Source organism: Echiichthys vipera, assembly GCF_963691815.1.
Source record: "Echiichthys vipera genome assembly, chromosome: 14".
NCBI classification, from domain to species: Eukaryota; Metazoa; Chordata; class Actinopteri; order Perciformes; family Trachinidae; genus Echiichthys; species Echiichthys vipera.
Window position 1 is genome coordinate 1,354,012 of NC_139839.1, and position 26,160 is coordinate 1,380,171.

The window sequence follows — 26,160 nt, forward strand, 5'->3', positions numbered from 1 at the left end:
TGTATGAAGAAGCATCACTGAGGAAAAGCCTGCACACTTACTCCATGCCACAAAACTATTAAACTATTATTAAACTGAGCCTGTGAATGTTCTCATTCGTCCAGGTCGTCGTTATCCTCAAAGCAATTTCAGTCAAAAACAACTGGACTGGTTCTTTGTCAGGAAGACGTTTCACCTCTCATCCAAGAGGCTTCATCAGTTCATGTACACATCTGACCAGGACCAGGACCAGGACCAGGAAAAGGACCAGGACCAGGACCAGGACCAGGACCAGGACCAGGACCAGTCCCAGCCTGGTAGGACTTTTCAGTCCTACTTGAATCTTCCTTCAGGCTTCACAAAATGGAAACAACAAAAAAAAGAAGTTTGAAGTATCACTGTTTATGTCCTTTTCTACGTATTTTATTGAATTGTTAATCGTCAATGCTGTTTTGGATGACCCGCCCCTGCTATCATAGAGCTGGTCGGCCTTTGATGTGATGTAAAAATGATGTATAGATATGGGCGCGCAAACATCCCAGCCTGTGAGTGTGAATGTTATGTCCGTGAGCTTTGCTTGAGTTGTATTCCTTATGTACTGTGAGTGTGAATGTTGTGGGTATATGTAAGGACCAGTCACGGGATGAGTTTAATGTGGGGACGTGGGGTAAGGTCATTTTTAACGGAGGATTTAGTCCTGTCTGAATGCACCAGCTCAGTAATTATTCCTAAGAATGTCAGGAAAAAATAAGGCGATTTTCACCTTCTGTAAAACAGTCCAGAAAGGATCCCTCAGCTCAGTCCATGGAAACCGGAGGATTGCCGGGTATCGAACCAGAAACCTTTCAGCCGTGTGAATATCAGGGACATTTCATCGAAAGAGGACTTTTTCTGAGGACTATTCCAGAAAAAACGAATAGTGTAGCTATGCCGGCGTAAATGAGAGCGCTACAGTTCATCCAGTTTGATTCGATGATAACTGAGAGGAGAACACACTGCACGCATTAACACATGCTCATCCACTGCCTCACCCAAAGCCAATATTTAATTTCTGCATGACAAAGAAAGGGGGTGGGGGGGACCACACATCTAAATCGTGGCTTTGATCCAATTCCTATCTTCATCTTCTTCCACCAGGGAACTCCACTTATCACAGTATCACTGGGCAGCTTGTAGATTTAGTCATTTCGCTGCGTGCACACTCAGACAGATGAGAGCGCAGGAGCTTCATGTTTTTCCACATTTGTACGGGGAAATCAAAGGCAGCAGAGAGACTCGGCGAGGCTCAAAAGCTTCTGAGACAGAAAAGACGAGAGGAGAGGGAAAACAAAGTGCGTTCGGTGCCAGGACTGTTAACAACCACCTGTATGGGCCCACCTGTGGTTTCTGAAAGAGCTCACACAAAGAGCCCGTACCAAGGAGGAATTAAAACTAATCCGGAAATAATCTTTGAAAAATGAAAACTTTGGAAATAGATCCACTCGGAGACATTACATTTGGAAGCATACAGATGCATCACTCACACAGAATCATGTGTCTTCATCATGAGTGACTACAAACTCATGCTGCAACCCCAAAAGGCTGCCAAATTCTGTTGGCCTAAGCTGAATGTTCCCCGTCACTATGATCAAATTGGGATTCACTGAAGGCAGAAATGAAATCATTACTAAAAGACCATCATCTTAAGCCGCCATCTCGGGGGAGAAGTGAGAAGCCTGCTGCCCCAGATTGCCTAAAAATGCAGATAAGAAACGATCCTGCACCAGAAATTGGTCCTGCAGGACTATTACATCGGAGAGATTAGTGGAAGATAATCATATAATGGCCGTGATAGCACCGATCGCAACAAAACGACCCCATAAAGTCACCTCTGAATAAAGAACAGGCGATGCAGATGAATGGGAATGAAGCGGTAAAGCGCTTGTGCTGGGCAGCATGTGGGAGGCAGCTGCTGTGTGTGCTCAGGGCTCAGCGCTGCCTCTGGCCAGCAGGGGGCGCTCCTCTGTCTCCACACACACTCACTGGTTCCCACTGGAGAGCCAGAGCAACAGGGAAGGGGAGAAGTCCTCATATGACCTTTCCAGTTCACAGGAGTTTGCCTGGAGAAGGAAAAAAAGCCTCTTATATGGAATATGGTGAGACTTAACTGCCTCGGTGTCCACAGCTCAGACAGTTAATGGCGGAGAATGGAGATTAGAAAGTAGTTTAGAGGGTCAGGTGTTTGTTAGGGAGCACTGGGGTCACACAGGGTAAATGCTCTTTCACTAACTCTTCTTGTACGTGTGTGTGGAGTAAATTCCAGTTAAATTCAGATATGGACGTGTCGACGGCAGCCATCTTAACAAGAGAAGCCTCCGGGACTTCTTATTCTGCTGATGGTGTTTGTTTGTTTGTTTGTTTGCTTGTTTGTTTGTTTGTCTGTAGGATTATGGAAAAAACTACTGCCTCCAAATGATCACAAAACAACTGGGTGGAAGGGGAGATATTGTGGAGCAGATCCGAATCACACGGTGGACGCACAAGTTAGTCGTCACTTTCTGAAACACTTGCTGCATAAGGCACATTTTTCTTTATCTTCTTTTGAGAGTTTTCTGGAAAAAGTCCTGAAATGAGACAGTGTGAGGTGAACGACAGCCAAAGAAATGACTTCATGATGGAAAAAACACCCCACATTTAAACCACAGATAGTTTAAAGTCACCCCACTGGCACGTTTGTAATAAAATAGGATTTTAAAAGTTAATATTGAACTAAATTGATGGTTAGTATCGATATTGTAGCAGTTGATCGGTCAGGGTGTCCCTTTAAAAATGTAATTTTGCTCTTCTTCTTTGGTTCAATGTTTATTTTTCCATCTCAAGAAAACACAAATAGAAACATATTTTAAAGGTAAAACAAAACCAACTGAATCATTTGGAGAACAAAAAAAGATTTCATGAAGTTAAGAAGGAAAGGTTTAGCGTTCGTTAACTCTATATGGGGATTTAATCTGGAGATATACGCGCTCACTACTACGAGAACGCATGGCCGCCGCCTGGTGTATAATAGGTGCGTTTGGTCAGTCGGTTGTGCACGCGCTCAGACGTTAACGTCTACGCAGACACGCGGTTAAAAAGCAAGTGTACCTCCTGCTATAAATGACAGGGTTCATTTAGGAAGTCCTGCTACAGGGAAACTCCTCTGGTGAGTAAAAGGAACAACGACATCGAGATAGCCATTATGGGAATGGCGTTTATTTTAGATTCTCCTTCATTTCAACAGATCTTATGAAAAACCAACACAGTTTTACTCCATCTCTCAATACTTGGACATCTCCCTACCCTCTCTATGGCTCGTTTCCTTCTCCTAAAACCATTCAACTTAAAAAAAACCCTCTTAAATATAAAGTTTCACATCTATACAACATCTGTACAACATCTGAGTAATGGCAACGACAACTTACTATAGATATTGTTGTAGTTACTGTTACACTTTGGCTGCTTGCATGTCTGGAAGTGTGTCTGTCTCTGTCTTTGTCTCTGTCTTTGTCTCTCTCTGTCCATCTGTCCGTCTTTTCTCTCTCTCTCTCTCTCTCCTTTTCTTCCTCTCTCCGGTGCAGACAGATGTGCGTCCTCCACAGAGCTGGGTCTGTCTGACGTTCCTGTCTGTTATAGTGAAGGTTTTCAACGCCACCGTACTCTACGGGGGAATTGTTGGGTCTCTGTAAATCATGAATAAGTCATAGAGTGTGGTCTTTACCTACTCTGTAAAGTGTCCTGTGTGTGTGTGTGTGTGTGTGTGTGTGTGTGTGTGTGTGTGTGTGTGTGTGTGTGTGTGTGAGAGAGAGAATATGTTTAATATGTTTGACTACACAGGCAGCACTTGTTGTTTGAAGCACAAAGATTGTGTGACGAGCTCTTCACTTGTTCCTTGAGCGTCATTAAGAACCATTAAGGATCTTAATGAGAGACTTTGTGAGATTTGTGCTTAATGGAAAAAATCAATGTGTAACACGTTGACATCTTCCCTCCGTGTCGTCCTCATGTCTTTTGTGTCTGCTCCATCATCTCTTTCTTTAGCTCTTCCTCCCTCTTCCTCTACCTCTATGTCTTCAGGCCATATTTCTCCGCGGACAGAGCCCAGGAACTCATAGTGCGGTGCGGGAGGGAGAGACCGCTGTAGCTCTGTAACCCAGACTTACTGCTATAAATCCACACTTCTTTTTTTTTTTTGGGTGGGGGGTTCTCCCATGTTGACCCCATCGCTTCCTCACTCCATCTGGCCTGCAAACAAGCCGACTAACACTTGACAGCAACACACACCAGACACAAACACAACCTCTGCTCACACACTTGGGTGGGCAGAACTCACGCAGGAGCAGAGCCGGCGTCTCCAAACTTTCTGCGTGTGACGGAGCGGGGCATGTGCCATTCAGCCACTATGGACACCGCGTCAGATTTCATCAAATGAGCACAAAGTCTGGAAACACTGATCATGAGTTGTTGGCAGAAATGATGTGAACGTGTTATTCTTCCGTCACTGATTAGATAATGTGGATTTAACATCGAACGGGGTTACAAACACCTCAAGCTGCCGCCTGTTTGAAGAACTTCAGGTAATAATTTTGTTGTTAAAAGTAAGTAAAGAAATACACGGATGCCAAGAAGATTTAGTTTGTAGTAAAGACTCAAAAGGAGAAGACGTATTTTAGGAATTGTATGCTTCAGTTAGCTGCTGTAGAAGGAGGCAGACCTGCAGCAAAGGGCCCTGGGCCGGACCCCGACCACTGCAGTAAGGATTCAGCCTTAACGGTGAGCTACAGGGGCGCCCTGAAAAGAAAACTTAAAGAAAAAGGAAGAGACATAATCTCACTTTGTCCAAGAAAAACAACGCCTGGACAATTTGTCCTTAAGACAAACACCAGCAACCTGTTTTCCAAACTTACGGTGAAACAGCAGTTTTTCCTGCCACACAACTAATTTATGGACATATTTCAATATTGATATAGCTTCCTACAATATGCTATGACGCCACGTGGCTCATGCCGGTTTGGTTATGTCCCAAACAGTCGTGGTGCAACCACTTTTAGTAGCTGAATTAGTTACAAACTTAAACCTACAAAGAGATTTATGCAGAATTTGTAGGCAAAGAGACACAATTTTGATATTAGAAGTGTTCTGGGTTCAGTTTGTAAAGTAGTCTGGATCAGTTCTGTTTGAGCATGCTCTGGTTTAATGCAGGTAAACCGTCCGTGTAGGAGAAATGTATTCATCTGTCTTTATATGCAGATATCTTTTCATAGAGGCGCCATCTCTCAACTCCACTCTCACCTCTCAAGTTGGTTAATGGGACCCAGCGCACGGAGAGGAAGCCTTGGCCTGGATATCCGCTGGCTCCACTTAAACCCCGAAAAATATTGTTGTCTGTTGCCTCCAGAGGCTAAATCATCACCTGCAAATATTTATATATTACAGTCTATATTTAGAACTTGGATTTATAACTGAGATCGGTTACAAATGGACTTAATTTGACCTAATTTATGAGAGAACTGACACACTGCCGGTGCTGCAGCCCAGTGCAGATAATGATGAATCCTTTATTGAAGAAAAACCTTAACACTGTTTAACTTTCCGTCTGCGACAACAGATAGAAATCTAATAGAGACGCACTTTATCAGCGATTGCTGGACAACGGACACCTCTGGCTGACAGTGTCAATAGAGAGACACACACACACACTGGATTAGCTGCTTCAGACGTGTGTACACTTTATTATTATTTCTTTTTTAACACGTTGTACAAGCAAATTAAAAGCTTATCAAAGCCGATTTAGTGACTGGCTCCGCTCTGCTGTTAGGAACTATGCTGATGCTTTTAAAAGCTCGTTGAACAAGTCAAACAGCCTCGTGTTATATTTAGATGAATGGTTGCGCCTCAAATGAAAGGTTTGCTTTATACGTTTGCATTTCACTCGTCATATTCATTTGTTTCAGAGCTGCTGCTGCTGCTGCTGCTGCTGCTGCGGGAGGCTGGTCAGTGTCATTCCTCTTAGAGTTTGATTCAAAGTGAGTTCTTAAAAGTTCAAACAAAACCCAGTTCTTTACATTTACTTGAATGGAGCTGCAGATATGTATGAAAAAGACCCTGTGTGTACCTATTGGTGAGGAACAAAGCACAGAAAAGTCTTCAGTGGTGGAATCCAAATGAAATCCAGCGCTGAATCAAAGAGATGCTTTTTTGGGGATGTTTTAAAAGACGGACTTTCTCTTTTTTCTTCTCCCTCCTTTTTCTACCCTGTTTAAGATTCCTGGCCTTTCACCTGACCCCAGGCCTTAGCCAGGGGAACTGGTCGCTTGCAGTGGTGGGGGTTAAAGTGTAATCCTGGTCCTGTGACCACAAAGGCTTGGCCCCTGAGGGCCAAGGACCAGTCACATTTTCTGAATTGCAATGTTATCCCTCAGCAAACCCTTCGGACTGACTACATATCAAAGGATTACATTTGCAGGACTCGTCTCTGCTCCGGTGTTTAAGGACAGCCACAAAGTCCAAAGTCTCCCCTTAATCGGTTATGGCTTTTGATTGTTCCCGGGGAGAGAATTAACAACCTAGACTTTCAGGAGGCCAGTTTGAGAACTTGTCAAAAGCACCAAGAAGAGCAGGAGAAGCTTTGTTTTCATAATATCAATGCCTCAGTCCAACCGGTCTCACATCAATCTATTAACAAGAGTAACTGCCACATCGCATCATTACAACTGACACATATTTTAAACCATTGAGATGCTGATATCTGGCTGCTAGTGTACTGCTAATTGCTTGCTTAAGTAATCCATTAAGGAGTGTTTCTACAACAGCTTGCATGCTCCATTATCATTAGTTTTATTCTGAGGGAACCTTAACAAACCCCCTTTTAACAGCGGCCGCGGCTCGGCCCTAAGCGCCTCTTTGCATTTAAACCTAAAGAATTTGCTTTTTTTTTTTTTTTTTTTTTAAAAAGGAGCTACTTCAGAAGATAGGGAGAAGTGGAGCGAAAGAGAGAAAAGGTTTAATTGACGCCTCCCCCCATTTTCCCAGGGTGAAGAGCAGCGGGAGGAGGGACGGAGGAGAGACGAGGAGGAGGGTGATGGGACACCGCTCTCCCGGTGTTGCGACTGTACAAAAGGAAGCAGATTTGCAGAGGAGGTGACCCCTAACCTCTAAAGCTGCAGAAAGGGCCCTTGGTGGCCCCAGCACCACCCAATCAATCACCTCCCACAGCCTGCTGGCCAGCCGAACTGTAAGGGGACACCGCGGTCGGACCACTGGACCCTCCCCCAAACATTCCTCGGAAGGGGGTGAGACTGAGCTGGTCAAGATTTTCACTTAAAAAAATATACATCCTGTCAAACTCATTCCTCCTCCTCTGCCCAAATTCAATTTGAGTGTCAGGAATCTGGTGATTGGAAGTCTGCACGCATCTGAAATTGTCTGTGAACAAGCGCTCCTCCGCAGAGAGCGAGAAGTCCCAACACTACTTTTAAAAAAGTTATTTTCCCTTAAGAAATGGCAGAATTTTCATCCAATGCAGTCAAACTCTTTGCACTGATTTTCAAATGAATTTATTAAAAACATTGTTGAGTTTTCCAAAGTGTCAATACTTTTCAGCACCACATATTTCAAACTGACATCTTTTTTTCGCTGTGGCACTGAAAGAGTCAAGTCTCATTTTTTTATACTAGTTTTGTATCAAAGTTAGATATTCTGGTATTGTGACAACCTCACATTAAACACCTCTGATGTTGAGAAATGCTCCGGCTGTTCAAAAGTGACATCAGAAATGAGGAAAATGTCAAAATGCAAAAGTAACGCAAACAGTAAACGCCGGAGACGATTCCCTGCGTTTATACACAATATTTTTATGACTTTTTTTAGTCTAAATTCCACATATTTTATTATTCAAAATAAAATACTGATACATTTTTAAAAAAACATGTTTCGAACTAGATATTTATTCTATATTATTTGTCTTAATGTGGATCAGGTTCATTGTTAAAGGACAAATGAACTCAAACCAACCACAGCATGTGTAGAAATAGACATGCGGTGGTTGTGCTAAAATCTTTTTAATATGGGACCTAAAGTAAAAATATACACACACACGCGCACACCCACACGCACGCACACACACACACACACACACACACACATGCACGCGCACACGCACACGCACACACACACACACAGACACACAAACATTTTTAAGAAGTTTAGACTGTATATTAAATTCTTCCTGTGCAGTACATGATACTGTATGTGGAGCCTGATTTCCACTTGCCAAAAATGTTTAAATAAATATCATAAATAATCTGTGGAAGATATTTTCAGATATTGTTGGTTATCTAAGAAAAGCTCAAAGTAAGAACGGAGGAAATACTCAAATTAAAGTGCTGCATTCAAAATCTTATTTAGGTAAAAGTGCAAAAGTATCAGCACGAGAATACACCAAAAAATACCAAAAGTGAAAGTACTCATTATGGAGACTCATTTCAGAATAATTACAATATAATAATTATTATTGTGTTCATTACTTTATTGTTGAAGCTGATCCTATAAATTACTACCACTTTAAATATCTACAGTATAATGGCATAATGTCTGAGTTGATTTTAATGGTATTAATAAGCTGAATCTGCAGTAAAAGCACAATATTATCCTCCAAAATGTATCAGAGTAGAAGCATAAAGATGCATAAAACGGAAATATTCCACTAAAGAACGAGTACCTTAACGTTATTACACAGTAAATGTACTGAGTTACATTCCACCTCTGTCATCCAGTAATATCATTTAAGCTCATTTGTCTGTATTAAAGCAGCAGCTCACAATGATCTTGCAGATGATTGTGATGCTGTTGCTCCGTAGCTGTAAAAGTTGGTCAAGGTCAGCGTACAGTGAACAGCTGGCCGACTGCGCCGCTGACACGCAGAGCTTTTTTTGCCATATTTACATGTGAATAAATACATAATTAAATGCTAAATTAATTTCCGAAAGAATATTTACATATTCAAGTCGGGAGAGCAGGGGATGAAGGGCGGCAGTGCAACAATGAAAAGGTGCACGCGGTGATCAGTACAGGTGCCACCGGGGAGGTTTTTTTTAATAAGCCTCCGTAAATTACGCCTGACTCATACACAGCTTAGTTTTTACGTGACATTTTTTAAGTAAAATCCTTAATATTCAATCATGTACAGCCTTCATCTCCTCTGCTGCAGCCAGGAGTCTCATAATGCTGTTTAGATGCAATGAAAGCAAAGTGAGACACTCTTTTTTTACAGACTTTCAAAAACAAAAGGGATCCAAGTCTTCTGGTCCGAGAGCAGCCGATGGCCGTAAAACATCAGCAAGCCAGACCGTAAACAAATGCCTTTGTGTTAGAGTCACGGATATTGTTGAAGCAGTTTAACAGACATCAATTATGGATGACCCGTGAGCTTTGATCTGATATGAAGATGACTGCGTCGCCTATCAACATATCATGCGGTACTTCTCTGTCTCTCCCTCCGTCCTTGTTCGGTTCACTTTGACGTCTAAATGTCCTGCTCTCGCGTCTGAGTCACCGGCGTACTTGATACGTGCCAAAGGACGTTTAGCAGCCACTTGTGTTTTATAACATCACTTTGAAATTACGTTTAACAGCTGATCTGGAATTTTCACTTGGCTACGAACATTTTTGGGGGAATTTGCACGTGTTATTGGAAAAGCCTTGTTTCATGGCAGCAGCTTTCAGACAACCTGAAAGACATTAACTCATTTTCCAATCTGTTTGTGGCAGCTGAAGCAGCAACGCTCTCACACGGCCCTGTGTAGGTCATTGTATCTGCATGGCCTTTGCTGCTCAATATGGGTCTAAAAATGATGATAAAGGCCAACTAATGCACAACGCAGGCTGCTGACAACCACAGCTAAGATCAAAGCATTTTAGGCCTCATAAAATGTGTAATTTGTAACAAGAATGCCGTCTAATCAGGTGAACACCACACCTGAGCAAACATGCACGGGACTCACTGTCACTACGAGCAAATAGCAGTGCAACACGAAAGTTCACGGACTGACAGAGTCAGAAATCATTCACTCCATCCTTCTGAGTACAAATTAACACTCGCAGAATGCTTGTCTTATTGTTTTTCCCCCCTCACAGAGCTTATCTAGCACACACTAGTGTGTTTTTTTGGTGGCTGGTTGCAAAGGCCTGACCAGGTGCCATCTATCAAAACAATCTGCTCTCAGGGGGAAACCTGCTATTAACTGATAAGAGTCTGCCCTCGGTGGGGTGTAATGGGCCCCACTTGAGTTTCTTTTCGGAGTATTGTCCTAGCAGGCCACCTCCAAGACAAACTCAACTCTCTGACTGCTCTCTGTTTCACTCCTCCCTGTCTCAAAGTACAGCAGCTGCTTTACGCCATCCGCATGATCTTCAAGAGCCAAATCCAGCCGGGCCAGCTGAGGCGAGAGGCTTCAGTCCTCCGCAGCCAAGAGACGCCATCACAGGGAAGATATTTTGCACGGATCAGATCTCTTTCTATATTCATTATTGTTTGCATAACATTCCTCAAGTTGGCTTAATCAAATACAGAGCTGACTTAAACTGTAATGTGAAAAAATAAGGGTCCAGCATTTTTGCATATTAGCCCACTTGCTATGTCATGTGCATCATTTTACATTTTTTTGGAACAGCGCGCGCCGTCATTAATTGTCTTTGGAATTTTAAAAAGATGATTTTCATTCTTTACTAAGGGTAATGTGTGAACTAATTGCTGCCTAGGAGGTCTGAAATCAGTACAGCTGGATTTAAAAAGGGTCAGCATGTTAAGCGGATGATATTGGTAGCATGCAAAGAAGGCAGATCTTTCTGAGTTTATCAGGACCCCTAAAGATCATTTTCATGCAATGCTTAACACCGAAGCATGCTTTGAGAGGGGTAAGCAGCAAAGCATGTAGAGCCGATTGGATTTGTGGTAAAATTAGCAAAAACATGCAAAAATCCCGCCCTTCCTGGTTCGAGTTTCTGTGTTTAACATACTGCAAATCTGGTAAAGTAAAGCTGTGCTTACTGGAGCTAACATGTTAAAAAGAGCAAGATGTTCCACAGGGAAAAGAAAACCTGGCAAGCATCCATGTTTGTCTCCTGGTTTTCCTGAAATAAACCACTGGAACAAAGCACAAATTACAATTACGGCCCACTAGCCTGGAAATTTAACTCTAAATGTTAAAAAAGCACCAGCCTGGAAATTTAACTCTAAATGTTAAAAAAGCTGCCTTACAGGGTTTTTTAAAATCAGTGTGCAACAAACAATTCTAACATTATATCAAAGCCTTTAACGTAATCTTGGGGTTAGTAAGTCATTAATTTTCCTTCCTAGAGAGATGAAGCCAGCTTATCAACTGGGAGCTGAAATCACATTCAAATAGAGCGATAATTAATTAGGTCTAAATGTCATTTTTCATAATTGGGATGGTCCAGGATCTGTGCTTGTTTTGTTTTAATCATTCTTCCTAATTTCTCAAGACAGGAGGAGAGACAGTCGTGGCGCTACATATGGAATCACTGTGCTGTCTCCCTCTGAAGAGCATAAATATCTACTATATGTATCTTATATGAATATGGATTAGTACCTCTTACAGCGACGCTTCAAAATATCCAAACTGACCGCTGACATCAGTGCTGGTCACTTCTAACATGATATCCACAGTTGTTACCAGCTAAAGAAAGCCCCACCTAAATAAAAGTGCATATTTTGAATATTTTCACAGCTTTCACCTCGCTGTCAGACAGCCCTTTCCGACAGGAATCCAAACTCCAAACCCTTTAAAACACCAAAGCCACACAATTACACACGCTAACCGATCGACTGCAGTGTTCTGTGAGGTAAAATTACTGAGTCCGGTGGCTTTGAAGAGAGCAAAACAGCTTCGTTGTTAAGGGCTTTCTTTAAGGTAAAGCAGTGAAAAGATTCTAGATATAGCGTACACTTAAAGGAGCTTTACTGTAGATACTTTAGACTTTAGATAAGATATCTCTCTGATCTAAAAATATGCTGCTGCCCCTGTCAACAGCAGTACATTGCTTAGCTTCAGCGCTGTTACTCCTGCCTGCTGCTCCAAACTGGCGACGTGCCGACAGCCATCTACTGTAGGTGACACACACAGACTATTGATAAGTGACTCATACAATCACAAAAGATCCAAAACAACCCTTTAAGAAGAGGGAACCCCTTTCCTCCTGTCGAGGCAGCTCTATTCATTGAAAACATCTACGGGAAGGCTGCCAAAATGACCCATCAAAGATTGACGAGGGTTAAGCTCCCATAATCAATATGACACCGCTAAGTGCCCTTTGATTGAGCTGCACGCAGTGTAAAAGGACATTTCTGTGTGCCCGGCTGCTCTTGCCACCACGAAATGCAGCATTTGTCCAAACCTAAACGGTCTTCTGAATGTCATTGTCACGGGTACATTAACTTTTATATGAGTCTGAGAGACAGACTAGGAGCGAGGATGAACGGCCATTTTCATTAGCGTTGCTTCTCGGCGCCATTAAGGGTGCCGTCGGACGGACAACGACAGTAATGGTCTGCATAGCGGCGCACAGGCAAAGGCCGGGAGATTTCATTCCTTCTCTTAAGATACCATGAGGAGCTGGAGTGGCGAAGGCAGTGGCTAAACTTGCGAAAACCTTGTGTCACTAGGCAACTGGATCTGATAGCTTCTTTGTTTGGGGTGAAAGGTTGGAAGCACTCGTACTAATCTCCTTGCTTCACAATTAAGGAACACAGGAGAGCTGCTCGAACCTCTTCCCGCTCTCAAACAACAACAACAAAAAGAAAGGGATTGAAAGGCTCCTCTATTGTCCCTCCTCCTCTGTCGCTACTCCCCCCTCCCCTCTCTCCACGCTAATCGAAAGGTATTTGCACTGTAAATTAAAAGGGCCATCGCACGTTGCTGTTTTAACACTGATGCGCTCTCCTAAGATGTCCACAAACAGCTCCAATCTAATTACAGAGGGAGATTTACTTCAAATAACACCGTGGACAAAAGAAGCCCGGCTATTGTTGACGTGAGGCCAGTGTTCCACATCTCTTTCTCTCTTTCACTCTCTTGGGCGAATCCTTTTATATTCAAAGTCCTCGCCTGGCCAAGGTTAAAATGCGATGGGATATCTGAAAGTAGGGAATCTCCTGACAAAAGCGGCCTTTTTATTCCCTGGATGGCAAAGGCCTTCGTAGATTTTCACCGTCCTGTCCCTTCCCCTTATCTATCCTTTTTTCTTTCCTTTTTTTACTTAAACCAGGCAGATCATGGTCGAACAAAGCCGCAGCGGCCGACATGCAAATGTAAAAGGGGGAGAATAGCGGTATCCAAGGATTTCAGATTGTCCGACAACGGGATGTGCTCGCTGGGGTTGCATTGTGACGTGCGGCACAGACACGTCCTCGGGGTCGAAACAGGGAGGAAGGGGATGGTGGATATTGGCTGGCCAGATTTGCAGTGTGTCCTGCTGACTTCCATTTTACAGCCTGTGAATCGCAGAGCCCTCTGGGAGTCTATAATCCCCCCCCCGCCCCATACCCTCCCTCTACCCATACCACATCGTTTTATTGGTCTTTCTGGATGTGTGGTTGCTGTCCCTGGTTTACAATGACCCATCCATGTGGGGATTCTCCCGCAGCCAGACTGTTGCACCACTACGGACATCCCAATTTGCTACTGGATCCCACCCACCTATTTCCCCCTTATAAGACTACTACCTCCCTCCCTGACATGCTGTTGTCCCATGGTTTCCTGCGGCGATGCATCAATGCGACTGTGCCCACCATGACACTAAGCCTCGGCACTGAGGCTCTGCAGTGCAGAGGCCCAGTTGGGTATTTCTCAATGAATGAAGCTGGGTGCGGGGGAATGTAGCAGTGCCAACTCTCATTCACACATTTTATCTCATTTACACACAAACCACACATCGCCTATTCACATAGGCCGCTGTACATAACACTTATGGCCGCGGCGGATGATTACTACTGGGTGTTGGTCACACTGAAGCCGTGCACAGTATCCATCAGCCAAACCAAAGATCTTCCTCCGCCTGGAAAAACTCATTTAGATCTTATCTGGGAAAAAATTTGTTTGCTGAGGGAGAGGGAGGAGGTCAGTAGCAGGAGAAGTGACTGTAGTCTAGCTAGTGCCGCTTGATTTAATTTAGCCGCCGATAGTGTCTCCGACCACTTGTACTCTTCTTATTTTGGAAGGTGAGTGAGAGTGAGTGCCAAGGAGGGGGAGATGGAGGGAGGCAGAGAGAAAGAAGTATTTTTTCTTTTTTACAAGCAGACGTAAAGGGAGCTGTGGGGTTTTAAATGGTCATCTTATAAACATTACAACAGTAAATAGATTGATAATATATTATAAATTCGATTATAAACCATAGCAGTGAAAATATAGAGCTGAGACCACCACAGACTACATTTACATTCACAAAATATTTCTGTTTTCCACCGTCGGCTGACTTGTTCGACCGTGCAAACACGGAATCTATCTTTCATTTCTTCACCTTCCTGAAAAGCTTGCCGTCACAATGTTTGTGCATATCCCAAACCCTGGTGATATCCAAGTCTTTCCTCATGTTTAAAACTAGCTGCGTTTCCAGAAATGAGGGCGTTTTTGGAACATGCATCTCTACCCCGACCAAGGCCTACGCTGCTCACATGACGTTCTAGCATTACTGTCTTAAAGATCTTGTCTTGTGTGTTAGTGCTGTGCTTTTCCAACAGAAAATCAATCAACAACGGTTTTGCTAATTAATTCAGTGGCATCCCCAAAAGGCTGCGCGTTAAAGCTCCCATGAGGTGTTGGATTAATCAGTTTTAGATAACTTCATACTAAGTCATTTTGACAAAATGTTACCTTGGGTTTAAGGAAACTGTGATTTTCTCTGTCATTGCATGATTTCAGATTTTTTATTCTTGCTAATGAGGGCTATGAGTAAAACAGGCAAAACTGAAAGGGCCCTTGGACAGCACAGACCTCCGCCAAGGCCACGCCATGTTAACGAAAGGGAAAAATAATGTGTCATTTAGAATGAACACGGAGCTACAGAGATCTATGCTGTGGTGTTAAGCCTTTTTTTGTTTGACGCCAACAGAAGAAGACGTTCATCTATGCATGTCTATTATGTCTCAGTGTCGGCTTGGCAAGGTGAACGTTGCACTTGATACCCGCTGTGACCCAGAATGCCCTGCGGGAGTTCTCTGGCCGACTGGCACAGACAGACAGACAGACAGACAGACAGACGGATAATCTTCCTTCCACCACGGACAGCTTGTCTCCGTTATGAGTGGGATGCTGAAACGACGAGCCGGCTCATCAGCATTTTAACTCACCAGATGACACGGACAGGAAGCTCGACATGCTAACATTTTGTAATCAAAAGTCATAATGCTAATGCACATCTGGCCTTTAGCGCCGGGCTCCATTGAGCTCGAATGTCTCATAAAAATTCTATTATCTTTATCTTTTATCTTTATGGTGATCATCACATTCATTCAGAGTTAAGAGTGAGTAGTTGAGTAGAATGACATTCACATTGGCAGCGTCCAGGATGTTGTATGTTCCTATGCGTGTGTGTGTGTGTGTATGTGTGTGTGTGTGTGTTTGTGTATCAGCAACACGTGTGAAGCACAGGCTGCCCGGGCTGGAAGAATATTTGCTTTGCTTATCACCGCCCTAATGCTCACTGACAACTTAATAACATCACAATTAACTAAATGCTAAACAGATGCCAGTGCTGGACTAATGTGATTGAGACAATCGGCACTTTTGACGTGACCCCTGTGTAGCGCTGCCATTGGCCTAATTTGCTTGAGTGACATGACTGGACTCTGTGTGTGTGTGTTTTTTGTGTGTGTGTTTGTATTTGAGGTAACTGATTGCATAGCCACCGGCGGCGAACAAATTACGAGGAAGAAAAAGACGAGGAAAAAAGAAATAATGCGACTAAAAAAGAGCTGTGTTTTTTCTGACCATTAAAACCTTGTCACCCCCCCCCCCCACACCCAACCCCAAACTCTCCTCTTTGCTTTTTCTGTCTCTCCTATCCTCCCTCCCTCCCTCCCTTTCTGCTGCTCTCTCTCTCTCCAGCCAAACTATTTCTGGCTTGAGAAAAGAAAGTGTTTACTCTGCGGCATAGGCCTGCTGGAATCACGCTGTGTTCCCACTGGCTAAACCCACTATTGCCACTCCATGGTTTGCATATTTTCCCTGTATTACAAGACTTTAAAAAAGGACGGAGGGAGATAAAGAGAGAAAGAAAGAGAGAGAAAAGAGTGCCTCCCCCTCCTATTATATGTGGATTTTCTCTGGTACTGCCGTGTGTGTGTGTGTGTGTGTGTGTGTGTGTGTACATGGAGATGATTCAGACATAAACAGGAACACCGACAACAAATTCTTCCGAACTCACTTCTGCACAGGTCACGGGAAATGCAGCTCATGTTGAAGGCAGCAGTTCGCACTGAATGCTGCCTTAGTTCGACGGATGAATGTGCACATTTCAGTGCAAATTGCAAAGTGTGCACTCGTGGATGTGCGCTGTTCAGATTGGCAGGAACAGAGCCTGCAGAACCTGTAAGATGCATGAATCACTCGTAGTGAAATCTGCATTTTTTAACCAATCAGCAGACTTACTAAAAAACAAACCAGCACAAAGGAGTTTAAATTTATTGCTAGGTTTTTTTCTGCTCGTGAGCTATTTCCCTGTGAACATTGTCTGACCTTTTGGTTTTTTTTGCACCGAGCTACAGTTTAATCAAGTGGAATGTGAGTGTGGTGGGTTTACCAATAAAATACAAGAGCTATAAATTATTGCGGGGACCAAAACAACCTAATGGAAAAAAGGGATGAAGATTGCTGGCAGACGTGAAGAGGGGGTGGGGGTGAGGGACTGGGGGACGCTGCAGTTCAGAGTTTAGATGTGTCTAGTAGCTTTCTAGTAGGAAATGTCACAGTGTACAGCAGTAATGGACAACTACGGCTTGTCCTTCACTAACCGGGTGTCAAAAGATTTACAATACAGCATGCATTAATGACTGTCCATATTAAATCACAACTAGCTCCTTAATTTTTACCGCTCCTGTCGGCAGCGGAGCTCACATTATTTGTTGAAGCACTTTATTGTCTTTGGTTTAAAAAGAAAAGAAAACACAAGCCTCATTAATAGATAATATCCTCCTTTTCTGGCCCATAAATTGAAAGTCTACAGCTACATTTGACGCCCATGTTGACATTAAATAAACTACTCATGACCTAGATGTGATCCCGGGGCATAAGCTGAGCATGGCTGCTCATACGCCATGTCAGGCATGTCATTTTGAACAACAAAAAAACGTCTCGGTAAGGAACAACTCTTGAGGAGCTGGAGCTGAAGGAACAGTTCGGAATCAGAGCTACCATTAAAATATCTGCTGTAGCAAAATAAAACATATTAGGGGGTTTTCTTCTCCACTCAAGGGAAGCTATTGAATTGCATTTACACTTGCCTAGACAGTATTTCAAAATAAAATGCAGTTTCTATCAGTATGCACATTACACTACAATCTGCTTCCTGCCAGTCATCCACATGATGAAATTGAAGTCTCCACCAAAAAAATCCTCCCCATAAGCATGTAGCTTTACGTGTCGCGTTTGCCTGGAAGGCTGCGGACACAGTCCAAGTCTCAGTGCATACATTGCATAACAATTGGAGGACATGAGACAGTAGACAGTAGTAAATGGGCCCCGACTGTAAATGACGGCAGTGTTTTTCTTTAAGGAGGAGAGCTCCGTGAAAGCCAGACAGACTGTGTTCTTTGCTTTCAAAAACCCCGAGGCGAGTCCCAGTTTAGAGAGATTCAGAGACTCTGATGCGATGCCATCCAATTTGGGAAAATATGTGACAAAAATTAGCCGTCAGTAGATGTAATGCAACTCACAAGTGACTTCGGCTCCTGAACACAGGCATCCTTGGATTTATTTGCGTGTGTGTGTGTGAGAGAGTGAGTGTGTGCTGCCAAACAAGGGGATAGTTTGCAGTGTGTGTTTGTGCAGAGCATGGGCATTTGCACGAGGTCAGTGGGTAAAAACAGCCACATGATGTTTTGCTGCTCGTTCTCTTGGCACACACACACATCCCCATGCAGAAGAGCTTGTCTATTAGGAATGAAGACAACTTCAGGAATGCTTGTTTTGGATAACTACGTGCAACCTACAGTGTGAAGGCTGTTGAGCAACAGAGAGAGGTGCGTGATAGAGCAGAGAGGGCAGCCCTGTGAAAAAGCAAGAGCAGCCACACAGAGTTAGAATGAGACAGAGGTTGAGTCAGGCTGCAGCTGATCAGGCCGACGGAGGAGATGCCACAATAGTTCCCATTCAAAGCAGCAAGAAACAGCCTCAGTTTCAGAGGCCAAATATTGTCATCAGAGAACATTAGCCAAGGGCTGAAACGCTGCCAAGAGGCAGGCAGAGATCAAATCTGGCTTTGATGGCCAACAGTAACCCCATGCTCCCACCGCACGCCCTCTCTGATGTTATGCGTCTTGGATACTGTACACACAGACATTTCTGTATAAATAAATCCATGTTTGTTAAGCTCTCGAGCTCAAATTGATTTAACACGGTACTGTCCAATGAGGCCTCTTTTTGTCTCGGATGCACGAGACAATACTTTTCTTTTGTTTTTTTGTCCGTCCCCGTATATTCTGCTGAGACATTTACATTTTCTAGACATGTACAAAAATCTAATTTACATATCTAAAGGGGACTAAATAGAGGAAAGTCCACAATGTCATTATGATTGAGACAGTTCATCCTCTTAGGACCATGAACCAGAACCGGATCACTAAATTATGAGTTATCCTTTTGATATTTTAGCCTGGTGGTGGCGCCAGAGGAATGGTGTGTACCAAATCAAATAGTTCATTCTCTGGGGAGCATGAATGTGTTCAGTAACTTAGATTGTGATATTTCTGGTGTTGCACTGGTACCTTGACTGTGAAGGCTCATAAAGACTATTTCTCGTAGACAGGCACGTAGGAGGAAATGTCCATAGACAAGAGAAGAGAGAATTCCCACACACTGTCCTTCTACTTGCAATAAACTTTATAAAAAAATACAACGTTACGGTACTCAAACCTAAAGTAAAGCATATGCGTTGGACTGTAGCGGGACAGGTTGGGGGAGGTCCCTGAAATAATTATGAATTATCGTTGACAACCATGAATATCCTCAGTGAATTCAATGGAAATCTGGTCAGCCGTTGAGCTATGTTGCTCTGAACTGGGAAAGAATGTTAAAACGTCCAAAAGACACTAAAGAGCTATGATGAAGGGTAGGGCAAAAAATATCCATGATCCACAGTGTGCCTCCCACAATTTGATACTCAAAATATATTTCCGGGAAACTCATAGCTGGAGAGATTGGCCCGTCAGGTGGGAAATGAACCGAACAGATTCCTACAGTAAAACAGGACAGCACTCACACATTTGACAAGTTCATATTAGGTGTCCATGAAGTTAGAGTGAGTTACGCAGAGAGGGAGTCATTTGATTCTCACTCTCATCTCATCAGTCACTTTCCTGCTCGAAACAGACCAACCAACTAAATGCTGTCAGCCTTCAGCTCACTATTGATTTCAAGAGTCACAGCAGTGACAGCAATCAGTGAGTCCAATATTGAAAATGAGAGCCATGCTTTCACATGGGCGGACGGTAGGGCAATGTCAAGTGCTCAAATCCAGAGCCAGGGATGTCATAATATTGGTGTACAGTAGCTCAAAGTGCACAGAGAAACTGAGAGTCATACGGTGCAGTGAAACTGCCTTGTCATATTTTACCAGAGCCCATTTTTAAGACTCATTCAGACGCATGGATGATTGCTATACTATTACTGCTGCTGCTGCTGCGCCAGTTGTCTGGCAGGAAGACACGTCTGGTCTTGGCTGAAGCGCCAACATCCCCCCCAAACCCCTACCATTCGTTCCAGACTGGAATGCCTATATTTAGAGTGCTCCTTTCCGCTGTTATGGCTGTTGGCTCATTAGCCTCATTTAACCCTTCTTTACCTCCATGAAGCTGATTGGCTGAGGGCGGGCCCCTCAGGAGAAACCCCCATATCCTGACTATACCACCCCAACCTTCCTCTCTCAAGTGTCGAGGAGGAGTGTGGGGGTGGTGGGCAGAGTATAATGCAAAGAAAAAGAAGTGGGGCTTCGCAATGGGAGCTGCTACTGGGAGCCTAAGGGTCACGGCTTCAGATGAAGGACAAAACACAGGATGATGATAATGATGATGGGTGGCTATTTTGGGGATCCGTTTGTGGATTGGCACCTCGCTTTTCTCTCATTTTGTTTGACATGCTGGGGCTAAAGGGTGGCATTGTGGATTGCTTAGTAAGTTAGTGACACTCTGACCTTTGCTGTGATGCCACTTCTAGGCCAAAAAAATACATTATTAATCGAATCCGCTGGGCAAATTGGCCTTCAACATTATCAAGCTCATTCACTCTCCCCACAGAATGAGCTGTTTCCATTTGAACCCTCCACAGGCTTTTCTCCAGCGTCCTAAACTCTGCATGGAAAATATCAAAGAGTAATGGTTGCCATCAAACTTGCTGCGGACATTCATGGTTGCAAGAGGATGAATCATATTGATCTTGGAGACCCTGTGGCCTTTCCTGTTGCACCACTTTCTTCTACGGCAGCTGGACAGTCACATGATTACATATCTGAGTTTGTGTCTGAACCACAGTGGCTCGGACCAGTCAGCGCCCTATGAAGAGCTTCTGGTAGTTCCGGGTGTCGTTTAGGTGGGTTGGTGTGAACCGTTTGTTCAAAACAGCAATAGCGATTCCTAAAGCGGTAAGCGTAGCTGCAGCGATAGCTCAGTAACAGTACAACAAAACCGGAGAGTATTTCTTTGCTGAAAGAAGAACAAAGAACGAAGAAAGTCTTTGTCCAAAAGGTTAACACAGAGTCAAAATCCGACCTACAGGGACATAGAAATGCACTCAAGGGACTCACTCATGCACAAACAGAATACTGCAGCACATATCTTTGCCCCGAGCACATCATCTTGATAACAAAGTGGTAGAAATCTGACACAACCCTTTCTCCCAAATTAAAGAGTTCCATCACCAGTAGTGAAACTGTTCTGGGCCATCACACATCTGTTGGAGGGGGATTTACTTCTTCCTATTTACATCTTGGCACCTAGATCGTCCTCATCTTCCCATCTTCATAGCTGAGCACTGATAAACAACATCGGCCTGCCAAGTTTTCCCGGCTTGTTGATTACTGTTGGGTCTGTCTTGATTTAGGGCAAGTGGGACTAATCCAAGATGATGTGATCCATCTATCTGTCAATCCATGGCTCCAGTTAGCCAGAGAGGGCTGAATGAGCCTCCACACACACAGCACAACACACACCACAACGTGCATGCCGATTGGGAGTGTGAATGGGACCTGATGATTCAATGGGATCTCAATGTTTCAATGCGATCTGATTGCAGTACTCTTACTGTTTCACTACTATTTGCCAAAATGTGTGTTGATCTAAATGCAAGCCTTTCCCACAGAGTGGAACATCTCTGTACAAATCCAACCAATGCAAACATGTAGATGAAGCAGAGGAGCGCTGCTATGTGGTGTTATGCGCGTGCGATCATACCGGTGTGGATCTGCCGATGAGCCTCCAGGGATTCCTCTGTCTGGAACTGGGCACCGCACTGGTCACACACTATGGCCTTCTCACCAGCTGCACAACAACAAGGGACAAGAGTGTGGAAACTTATTACATATTCTCACACATATAACGCATTTTTTAAAAGCTGGATGACATGGAGAGAAAAAGAGGATGTTAAAGTCAAGGTGGAGACGATATTAATTCAGTTTAAAAGAATTACCTCAAAACACGTGTCAACACGGGACAATTTTGAAACTTTATTTGACACAGGCATTTGCGTTTCCGCCCAGTGATTCGGATTGGCTCCAAATTGAATGCATTCCTCTTTGTCCCATGCTAAACCCTTCCACCAAGTTTCATGAAAAATGAATGAATAGGGTCTGTGTGTTTTTTTTAAACCTTCTGACAAACAAACAGACCAACCAACCAACAGCAAAAACAAAAGATTTATGCAGATATATGGAAATCTGCCTAAGTGTCGTCTGATAAGTAACAAAACATCTGAGTACAGAAATGCAAAAGCAATCGTTTATCCATCACCATGTACTCACAAGTTTACTTTTAGTTGGTGGATATTATCGGCATGCACCAAACCTTTTTTTTCTTCTTCTTCTTCATTTAAATTTTCAGCAATTGACGGATAGGTAACATCAATTTTTCTTTATTTCACCATTTTTCATTTTTATTTATTCTCTCAATGTTTATTTATAGAATTGGTTGATTATGGCATATATTGTACATGTTTCAGGCCGGAAAAACACACATGAACAAACAGGACCTATATACATGCAGATGCCTTGCTCAACAGCCCCTCGGCAGTGCCCACCTCTCCAACCACCAGTCCAACTTCCATTCATGGTTCACATATGGACTCAGTTATCGGTTCATATCCAGGTTTCGGGGTCACGGTGTTCGGTTCGGTTGTTTTTTTCCATTTCTTTTAGATTCTAAAAACACCACATATCACATCTGTAGCCTAATAATTAGGTTCTTTTTTTAATCGGATATTCTTAAGGACATGTCATGCAATCATGCAAAAACTGAAATAATGAGGCAGCTTGTTCAGGGATTACTGTAACAATCTTAAATCAAAGAAAAGTGAGATCTTGAAACAGTAGGAGAGACGTTGCTGCATTTACGCGTTTATATATTTATTTGGCAAAAAGGTAAACGGTTGTTTGCCTTCTAGGTAAGAATATAAACACACACATTATCAAATCGTTAAAAAAACACACACACACAGACAATACACAAGACATTCATTGCATATCACTGCTTGTTTCCCAGCCCATGTGCATCCTGTGTGATAATAAGCAAATTGTTGTAATTTCCTTTTCAATAATCCCACCCTCCCATCGCTTGTGCCAGGTCTAAATTATCATCTGTGCTGATATAAGAACATTGATCGACAACATGGAAACGCTTATGTTTTGCATTCTGATACCGTGATCTTATGAAGGCTCGGGCTTTCATTATTCAACCCTCTTTCACTTTGTAGAATAAGAATTCACATTTTCAGCATTTGATTGATTAATGGGTGCAATGAAACATATAATTTAGCCTGCATTTAGCTTGTGTGTGATTTGACGAGTCAAATGATCCACATTCAAACCGGTCGGATTCCTCTCAGAATATGATAATATGCGCGACGAATATGCAAACGGCAAATAGGCGTCATCTCCTTCCACATACTGTAGTAATCGTAGCGTGCATTTGACAGTTCATGTGACAAACTCAGTGAGAGCACATTATTCTCTATCTATACTATTCTACAAATCTAATTTCTCTAAGTGAGTGCTCTTTATGTCAATATATACTGTCGACCGACGTGTATGTATTGAGTGCATCACCTGTATATGCAAGGCTGACACATTCCTACTCTTGACTCAAAGCCGTAAAGTCATTGTTGAGTAGTCTTCCACTTTTGTTGCACCATACTCTGCTTGTACTGTATGTAGCCCTCGAGCTAGGGTCAGGATTGCCATGCTCGCCTACACTTTATGAATGTGTACAACCTTGTACAACAATAAAAAGGGTGAGACCGGATCCTGGCATTCACAAACACAGGGTGCTCTTGAAGGGCACATCAGATCAGGCCCAGGCAAATGACTTTTTATGGCTTGGCAACAAGCACTGTACATCCCATACACATCACACAGACACACACAGACACACACAGACACACACAGACACACACAGACACACACAGACACACACACACACACACACACACACACACACACACACACACACACACACACACACACACACACACACACACACACACACACACACACATACAGCTAACATCTGGATATTATGTGCGTGTGTGATAAATAGGCGTGCGTGTGTGTGTGTGGGCGGTTGTGCACGTCTGTTTTCAGTGCAAGCACAGAGTGATCCCTGCCAGACCTTGGTTTGTTCTTGGCACGGCCTCGTGGGTTACGACACCTCCAGAGAGAAAGGGAACACAATGAAAACAGGAAGCCAATTCTTAGATGACAGAAACGAAAAAAAGTCAGGGCAGAGATGGCTTGTGTGGTTTTGCAACCGCGGTGACATTAGGGAACGGCCTGTACTGTAATAAGCCCTACCAAAAGCAGAAATGACACGGACCGTACATGACAGAGTGTGCCTGCCAGTGGAGCGCTTATGCAACAAGTTATGCAAAAGACGGCTGCACAAGTGAGCGTGACTAGATCATAAGCCAACCTTTCAAAACCAGCAAATCTTAGATTCATCTGTGATAGCACAGGCTCTATTTCCATTTAACAACTTTAGACTCGATAGACTGAGCTGTTGAGCAATGTCCTTTTTTAATTGGCCGCGTATTCAAGAAGCATAATTTGTAGTGTGAGCGTATGGTGCACCAGTGTCAAATGCACAGTTGAGCATATGGCCGAATTAGCTGGCAAAAGCAGCCACTTAACCTTTGGAGAACGAGACATGTCGTGGAGATGTAGATAGAATCCCCAAACACACCCACTGATGTCCCTAATTTGCATTAATCACATAGTCCCTCTGTTGCTTCTTTAAGTCCCTGATTCATCGTTGTTGGATCAACTGTAATTATTATTTTTGTCCGTGCTGCAGTTGCTCCGCTAAACTCCATTGGACTCCTTCCATCATAACTATTTGAGCTCATTGTTTCGCTCTCGCAGGGGCAATATTATGACCATTCAAGTGCAACCCACCTCATCACGTGTTACCCATAGTTTAACATCAATGCTCAATCGCATTTATGATTTTACCTGCAATATACAATTCTAAAAAAGCCCGCATTGTGCCCATCTAGCACATGTGCATTCTTTACATTACTGCTGCCCATTTGACAAAACATCGGACGCATCGGACCAGTCCCAGCCTGGTCAGATGCGTACATGAACCGGTCCAAAGTCCAGTTGCTTTTGACTGAAATGGCTTTGAGGATAACAATGACCTGGACAAATGAGAACATTCACAGGCTCATCTTATCAGATAGAAACAGGGTTTTCCTACTCCTCTCCCACATTATCTTTTGTCGGATGAGTTGGTCTTATACAAACACTACAGACTTAAAACCACAGGAATTATTACACAAAGAAGCACTTCATCTTTTAGACCAGAAGCCAAAATACAGGAATTGCTGCTTAGTTTAAATGATTATGCATGGTTTAGCTCCTCCTCCTCTTTTTGGTTTCATCAACTTCAAATCTGTTGCAGAGAGCCACTATACCAACAGAGCTATCTCATTCAGGAAAACTGCATTGAGACAAGCTGTCTTTCCTCTCAGAGCATCACATCAATGCACTTCAGTACCATCGTATTATTCATATAAGAGTAACGTTAAGAGACGGCTCATTGAGCAGCAACAATCTCAAGACTAATGCTATTTTAATCCACCCTTAACATGACTATTAAACGTACTATTAAACAACATCAGGCTAAGGGGCTGCCAATGAGCTACAGCTACACAACATGTTTTCAATGTGAATTAATGTACAAATGTCCCTTTTTTCAAATAATAATATTGTTATTACATTGCATTGATAATTTAATTTCTGAAATCTATGAAAATCAGTTTGCAATTAATTGAAACTTGAAATAAGTAGTTAGAAGTAATGACAAACATATTTCAAGTTTCAATTGTTTCCCTTCCTTTATGGCCACCACTGAGACGCTCCTGAGCAGGGTACTTAACCCCCAGCTGCCCCAGGTGGGCTCCTCAGTGGCCAACAGATCAAACTGTGATTGTACGGGGCAGCTTCCAGGTGTGACTTTGTGTTAGTGCATGAGTGTGTCGCTGAGTGTTCCTGGAAAAAAGCATTTATGCTCAGCAAATCCAATCTGGTTCGAAAAAAAACAAAAACCCAAACAGACATCTATTGCTACCTGGAAGGTAAGAAAAACACATTCACAGCTATGGTTTACTGTACTGTAAAATATGCTGTAAGTGATTTGTAATCAATCGGCATAACACAAGCATAACACAATTA

The 26,160-nt window shown here is 43.1% G+C and overlaps 1 protein-coding gene across 1 annotated transcript in view; it reads right to left on the minus strand.

Moving 5' to 3' along the window:
• The window catches only part of zbtb16a (zinc finger and BTB domain containing 16a), a 160,010-nt gene that overhangs the window by 41,166 nt on the left and 92,684 nt on the right, over positions 1-26,160 (minus strand). The window contains exon 4 of the mRNA XM_083927091.1: positions 21,671-21,757. Within this exon, the coding sequence (XP_083783217.1) occupies positions 21,671-21,757 (87 nt within the window). The remainder of the gene's footprint in view (positions 1-21,670; positions 21,758-26,160) is intronic.